The sequence below is a fragment of the Martes martes genome (genome assembly GCF_963455335.1).
Source record: "Martes martes genome assembly, chromosome: 1".
NCBI lineage: Eukaryota > Metazoa > Chordata > Mammalia > Carnivora > Mustelidae > Martes > Martes martes.
The window spans coordinates 214,051,575-214,059,009 of record NC_137888.1 but is presented as its reverse complement, the minus strand read 5'-3'; the positions used below and the strand labels follow the sequence as shown (position 1 = coordinate 214,059,009).

The window sequence follows — 7,435 nt, the reverse complement described above, 5'->3', positions numbered from 1 at the left end:
TTTTGCCTCTCGCTCCCGTATTTACACTTGCTCCTGTCTCTGGAAGAAACTCACCCTACCGTGCCTGTGCAAGGGGTTCTGCCCTCACCTCTCCCTCCTGGGAGCTTTGATATCTTTTCCCTCCTTTTTGTGCAACGACCCAGAAATTCCATTAACAGACCCTGAACCTCAGGATGCCACGTGGGAGAGTGCTGTGTGCTGAATGTTTGTGTCTCTTCGATCTGTCTGTGAAGCCCTGACACCAATGGGATGACTCCTGGAGGTGGGACCTTTGACAGCAGTCAGGGTTAAAATGAGGTCACGAGGGTGGGGCCCCCATGGTGGGATTAGTGCCCTTATCAGGGGACAAAGAGACCAGAGCCCTCTCTCCTTCATAGGAGCACACAGTGAGAAGGTGGCATCCACAAACCAGGAAAAGAGCTCTCCCTGAACCCGGCCACGCTGGCGCCCTGACCTCCAACTGCTAGCCAGCAAAACTGTGGGAAATAAATGTTCGTCGTTCCAGGCACTGGGGTGGTTAATTTTATGTGTCATCTGGGCTGGGCTACAACGAGATGCCGAGATCGCAGGTAATACACTATTCTGGGCACGTCTCTGAGGGCATCTCTGGAAGAGAGGAGCATTGGACTCCGCAGGCTGAGTGAACAAGATGCCCTCACCCACGAGGGTGGGCCACATCTAATCTGTTGAGGGTCTGGATAGAATGAAAAGGTGGAGGGAAGTAGAATTCACTTTCCCTGCTGGAGCTGGGACATTTGTATCTCCCGCTCTCAGGAGTCAGAGCTCCTGGTTCTCGGGCCTTTGGCCTCAGACCGAATCACACCACCATCTCTCCCGGGCCTCCAATCTGCGGATGGCCAATCAGAGGGCTTCTTGGCCTCCGTAATTTTGTGAGCCAATTCCGTGTGTGTGTAGGACACATATCTGTGGGTTCTATTTCTCTAATACAGCCACCCTGTCTGTGGTATTTGTTACAGTAGCCTGAGCTGACTCAGAGCATTTCCCTAAGATTCCAGAAGAACATCACGGTGCCAGGGAGGGCACCCAGGGGGCACCGGGTCAGGGGCTCATACAGGAAGCCTTGGAATCTCAGCTGATACCTCAAGAAGGACCGTTTGGTAGCCAAGTAAATAAGGCGTGGAACAGTGTTTCAGGAAGGGGGAACAGCACCTGCAAAACTCGGGAGGTGTGAGAGAACACCTTGGTTTCCTTGAACCCTCGCGAGCATGCCAACAGCCTTCCTCTTTCCCGTTATTCTCAATAATCTTGGGGCAGGCAGCAGCAAAGTGGAGGCGGGGGAGTGTGGGGTGAAAGGTCTGACTCGGGGGTGGGGTTCACAATTCCTGGGTGTTGACCCGTGTGTGCGATCACCCTGCTCCCCAGCCTCAGGAGGGCCCCACGCTGGGTCTGATGCTCTGTCGGCACCATCGGGAAATTCTTAATCAATTTGGGACAGTGGAAATTCTCAAAGCCCCCAACCCCAGAGGTTTTACTCACAGGGATATTGGAGAACTCCTAGGTCAGATGACCAAGGGCTTAGGCAATCTAAAAAGCAAGTTCAGATTTTGTATTTAGGGTGTCGAGTGTTGAAGGAGAGAAAATGAAACGTTCGATTAAATCCATGAGTGAGTAAATAAAAGTACGGAGAAGTAAACGAGCACGAGCGCGGGAGACAGACCCTTAGAGCCACCTGTGCTCCCTGCACCCCCTAATGCCCCGGCGCCGCCGGCTTTCCCGCCTCTCGCGAGCGCCCCCTGCCGACCAGAGGCTCGGCCACGCCAAACCCAGATCAGACCGGGCCTTTTGGCCGGCTTAGCCCTCCTTCTCGCTCCTGATTGGCTCCGAGTTGCTCGCGATGCATTAAGGGGAATGTAGTCTCTCGGCCCGCGTCTGCGCTTCCTGTGGTCCGGGGGCCTGAGGGAGTTACAGGAAGTACGTAGCCAAACTTGCCCGGGTTCCAGAAGTCATCGTAATGGCATTGCGCGACGGGAATTGTAGTCCACCTGTGGGCAGTCTCCGCCTCTGTCCTCCTGGTCGGAACGACAACTCCCACCATGCACCGTGGTCCCAGTTCGCCGGGGCAGGTGCGCGTCCTTCTAGGAGTGGTAGTCTTGGCCCTCTCCGTTCCTCTTCTGTTCTGCGGGGGAGGCCGGCCCCCGGGACTACATTTCCCTGCACACCCGCCGCCCCCGCCGCGCCGGGCCGCGGCAGCCATTTTGTTCCGCCAGACTGGCCCCTAAGATGGCGGCGGGGGAGACGGTGAAGGTTGCCGCCTGCCCCTCCGGGCGCTAGCCCGCGCTCCCCGCGTCCCCCGGCGGCCGGCCCATGGCCTGGCGGAAGCGCGGACCATGGACCTGCGCACCGCCGTGTACAACGCCGCCCGCGACGGCAAGCTGCAGCTGCTCCAGAAGCTGCTCAGCGGCCGGAGCCGGGAGGAGCTGGACGAGTTGACGGGCGAGGTGGCCGGCGGGGGGACGCCGCTGCTCATCGCCGCCCGCTACGGCCACCTGGACGTGGTCGAGTACCTGGTGGACCGGTGCGGCGCGAGCGTGGAGGCGGGCGGCTCGGTGCACTTCGACGGCGAGACGATCGAGGGCGCGCCGCCGCTGTGGGCCGCCTCGGCCGCCGGCCACCTGGACGTGGTGCGCAGCCTGCTGCGCCGCGGGGCCTCGGTGAACCGCACCACGCGCACCAACTCGACGCCCCTGCGCGCCGCCTGCTTCGACGGGCACCTGGAGGTGGTGCGCTACCTGGTGGGCGAGCACCAGGCCGACCTGGAGGTGGCCAACCGGCACGGCCACACGTGCCTCATGATCTCCTGCTACAAGGGCCACCGCGAGATCGCCCGCTACCTGCTGGAGCAGGGCGCGCAGGTGAACCGGCGCAGCGCCAAGGGCAACACGGCCCTGCACGACTGCGCCGAGTCCGGCAGCCTGGAGATCCTGCAGCTGCTGCTGGGCTGCAACGCCCGCATGGAGCGCGACGGCTACGGCATGACCCCGCTGCTGGCGGCCAGCGTCACGGGCCACACCAACATCGTGGAGTACCTCATCCAGGAGCAGCCCGCCGGCGAGGAGGTGCGGCCGGCGCTGTCCGGGGAGGCCGCCGCCGCCGCCGCCGCCGGCCCCCCGGGAAGCGCGCCGCCGCAGGGGGCCCGCTGCTGCCGCTCCGCCCCCGAGGAGCCGCTTAGCGATTCTTACGAGAGCTGCTGCCCCACCAGCCGGGAGGCTGCCGTGGAGGCCCTGGAGTTGCTGGGCGCCACGTACGTGGACAAGAAGCGGGACCTGCTCGGGGCCCTGAAGCACTGGAGACGGGCTATGGAGCTGCGGCACCAGGGCGGCGCGTACCTGCCCAAGCCCGAGCCCCCGCAGCTGGTGCTGGCCTACGACTGCTCCCGGGAGGTGACCACCGCCGAGGAGCTGGAGGCGCTGATCACGGACCCCGACGAGATGCGCATGCAGGCCCTGCTGATCCGCGAGCGCATCCTGGGCCCCTCTCACCCGGACACCTCCTACTACATCCGCTACCGGGGCGCGGTGTACGCGGACTCGGGCAATTTCGAGCGCTGCATCCGCCTGTGGAAGTACGCCCTGGACATGCAGCAGAGCAACCTGGAGCCCCTGAGCCCCATGACCGCCAGCAGCTTCCTGTCCTTCGCCGAGCTCTTCTCCTACGTGCTCCAGGACCGGGCGGCCAAGGGCAGCCTGGGCACCCAGATCGGCTTTGCAGACCTCATGGGGGTGCTGTGCAAGGGCGTGCGCGAGGTGGAGCGGGCGCTGCAGCTGCCCAAGGAGCCGGGGGACTCGGCGCAGTTCACCAAGGCCCTGGCCATCATCCTGCACCTGCTCTACCTGTTGGAGAAGGTGGAGTGCACGGCCGAGCAGGAGCACCTGAAGCACCAGACGGTCTACCGGCTGCTCAAGTGCGCCCCCCGCGGCAAGAACGGCTTCACGCCCCTGCACATGGCCGTGGACAAGGACACCACCAACGTGGGCCGCTACCCGGTGGGCCGGTTCCCCTCCCTGCAGGTGGTCAAGGTGCTGCTCGACTGCGGGGCGGACCCGGACAGCCGGGACTTTGACAACAACACGCCGCTGCACATAGCGGCCCAGAACAACTGCCCCGGGGTCATGAACGCCCTCATCGAGGCGGGTGCCCACATGGATGCCACCAATGCCTTCAAGAAGACCGCCTACGAGCTGCTGGACGAGAAGCTCCCGGCCAGGAGCACCATTCAGCCTTTCAACTACATCTCCCTGCAGTGCCTTGCCGCCCGCGCCCTGGACAAGAACAAGATCCCCTACAAGGGCTTCATCCCCGAGGAGCTGGAGGCCTTCATCGAGCTGCACTGACGGCGGCGCCGGAGAGAGGAGCATCGGGGAGGGCCGGGGCCGCCTGCGCACTCCCGCTCGCTGCGTGAGCCCTTGGGTGGCGTGACGCGGAAGGGCCGTCTGGCCTCCCCCTGCCCCGTGCACCCCGCTCCCTGCCCCCAGGCGCGCCTTCTGATGCTTTGCTGTTCCGGTTCGCGAGTGAGCAAGTTACACGTGGGGCACCGGAGTCCCGAGGCTTCGCCGCCGTGTTTTGTTTTTTGTTTTTTGTTTTTTGTTTTCTTTTTTAAAGAATGTGTGGCCAGATTGAAGAAGTTCGTTTCCGTGGCGCCCGAGACGGCGAGGCGGTCGGGAGTGAGCCTCGCGGCGCGCAGGGGTGAGGCCGGTGGACGTGAGCGTGCCTGCGGCGTTTTTTTAAAGCTTCACTCGTTTGCCTTCTGCTCGGGCTTCCCGACGGGGCGCTGATCGCCAGAGAGGCGTTTCCGGGCCCGGCGTCTGTCCCCTGCTCGGGGGGAAGGAGCGTGGCCGGCTCGGGTGCGCTTCCCCCGGGTTCTGCGTCGGACTCGGGGCCGCGCAGCCGCGCACACGCCGACCGACCGCCGGGCCGTCCGGCGGCTCCAGCCATTTTCTCTCTTTTTTTTTTTTCTTTTTCTTTTTCCTTTTTTTAGCTGCTTGAAAGCCTGAGTCCGGGCGTTCCCGAGCAGATTCCAAGGACGCTGTCGAGCCAGCAGACGGCGGATGTCCACGAGCTGCCAGCTACGGGGTCTCGGTTTCCCATCACTCAGGGTCTCGCGCCCTTGCCGGGGACGCTGCCGCCTGCAGACCTCGAGGTCTCTCCGGAGCCGCAGAGCAGGGGACAGTCGAAGGGGACAGAAGCAGCTGCCCCGGCCCCGGAGGAGGGTCACACCCGGGAGAGGGGGGGTCCTATCCCGCAGCCTGGGGTGCGGGGCGGCAGCGACATGCCCCCCTACCCCCATCACCGTAGGCTCCCCGGGGGGCCCGCCCCTCGAGGAAGCTCGGCCTCGTTTGGATTTGCAGTGTGAGTTAGGACGTTATTTATTTTCAAGGCTGGGTCTGACCTGTCCAGGCGGGAGACGGTCACTGGCCCTTGAAAGCACGGAATAAAGCAGTGAGGCAGTTCACCTTGTGTTTCTGCGCCCATGCTCTGGTCCTGCGCGGGGGTGGGGAGGCCGCTGCGGAGTGCAGAGCCCCGTGGGGTGGGTTCGTGGAGACCCCAGGCCCCCCAAGCCACCGTCTCTCACCGGGGACATTTGGAGGAGTGGCCTGTCCTGCGCGTGGGAAAGACGGGAGAGCCACAGACGTAAGACCGAACCCCTGCTTTGTGGCTGGGCAGGCGCAGAACAGGTGGCATGGCCCTCCTGAGACGGGGGAGAGCTCGGGGAGCGGGGGCGCCCAGGAGGCCGCGGGGGAGCTCGTCGGGTTTCCTGGAGCCGGTTCTGGCCTGGGGAGGGGAATCAGGGTCTCTTCACATCAGCCCAGTGCAAGCCCTGCTGTGTGGCCTTCCCCGCTCGCCTGGGGAAGGCCCGGCCTCCGTCTCCTGGCCTCACGGGGGGCCCACCCGCTCGGGACAGGGAGCACCCGAGGCGCTGCGGTGTGAACACATCGTTGGCTTGGAGGAGTGGCCGTTGAATCAGCAGGTGCTCGAGTGGCCTCGGGAGACACTGCACCGGCCAGAGCATATACTGTGCCCTTGCTGGCTGCCAGGCTCCATCCGTGAGCCGCTCGGGGCAGCTCTGGGAAGTCGGTGTTCTTCCTATTTTGCGAGTTGGGGACGCGGGCTGTGGCGTGTTCCAAGACCTGCCACAGAGGAAACTGTCTCCCACCCCCGCCACATGGTTTGTTTGTTTTCCCCGAGCTTAGACATGAGAACTGTGATTTCAGCCCCAGGCTCGCGCAGGCCACTCTGAGTTCAGGGGGGTGTCACCAGGCAGCGACCCGCAAGATGCAGGGCCGCTCTCGCTCCCCTCAGCCCCAACCAGTCACAGTGGGCCGGGAGCCCGGTGTGCACACTGCTCCACCCTGTGTCCCCAAACCTCTGCGGTCTGAGTGAAGGCGGGGCTGCGTGAAATGCAGGGACAGGTGCCACGGCTGCCAGGCCACACAGTGGAGGCAGGGGAGCCGAGGAGCTGAGCAGGCTGGGAGCTCAGGGTGAGGGGTCGGAGGGGTCCCCTGCCCATGGGAGCTGCTTCCTGTCCCACCCCCCGAGCTGGGGTCAGTGCCTTGGGTTCTACCCACGCGGCCAGCTGCTCAGTGGGTCCCTGTCTCAGACTTCCGGAGCCCCACGCGGTGTCAGTCACGGCTGGGTCCTGGGAGCCCATGTGCTGAGGGGGGTGATGGGCGGGTGGATTCACAGGGGCATGTCAACCCCCTTGGGAGTCCGGGGCCTCTAGCTTGGGCCCCGCACGCCCGGGGGCCGCCACGCTCACAGGATTCCAGGACTGTCATCTGAGCGGTGTTTACAGGAAGGGGAGCAGAGCGTCCCGGCCCTGGGTTAAAGATAGCCTGGCTCAGAGTCACGTCACAAGCTGGAAAGGGGAGGTGACCAGTCCCTGGGAACACCGGCACTCAGGGCCGGCACAGCAGGGTGCTGACGCCGTTGTCCTGGAGCGAGTCCTGTCCTGTGGATTCCTGCGGGGAACTCAGCGGGGACTGGACAAGGAGCCCTTTCCACCGACCAGTAACCATGAGCATTGACCGTGAGCATTCGGCAACACCCAGCCCAGATCCGGGACCCCTGCACCTGTGCCTCCCATAGGCTGCAGGACAGACATTGAATGTGCCTTGGGTGGGACATTTGAGACCCCCCAGTGCAACCTCTCCCCCTGCCCGAGGCCTTCGTGTCCTCTACCAAAAGCTCATGGAGCAGTAATTTTGATCCGATGTCCCCTCCTCCAAGAAGCCCTCCCGGATCGTGGAAAGCGTCTCAACCATCCCCATCCCCCTTGGTTATTTCCTTCTCAGCCCCCACGTATAACTTGAACCCCTGGCATGACCCTGATCATTTTCTTCATTTGCTTCCTTACTTGTTCCTGGTGTCCCCTTCCCTAGAACGCCACATGCACCAGCTCATTCCCTGTTGTGGCCCA

At 63.6% G+C, this 7,435-nt stretch overlaps 1 protein-coding gene across 1 annotated transcript; it reads left to right on the top strand.

The window, feature by feature from the left end:
- The first annotated feature begins 2,249 nt into the window (after positions 1 to 2,249).
- Positions 2,250 to 5,470, top strand: FEM1A (fem-1 homolog A). Its single transcript, XM_080799536.1, has 2 exons — positions 2,250 to 4,704; positions 4,997 to 5,470. The coding sequence occupies exon 1, from the start codon at positions 2,349 to 2,351 to the stop codon at positions 4,350 to 4,352; it is 2,004 nt and encodes a 667-aa protein (XP_080655662.1). The 5' UTR covers positions 2,250 to 2,348; the 3' UTR covers positions 4,353 to 4,704; positions 4,997 to 5,470.
- Positions 5,471 to 7,435: the final 1,965 nt, after the last annotated feature.

What these genes read in the sequence shown, in the direction of transcription:
- FEM1A (XM_080799536.1), top strand. Translation starts at nt 2,349, where the DNA reads ATGGACCTGCGCACCGCCGTGTACAACGCCGCCCGCGACGGCAAGCTG.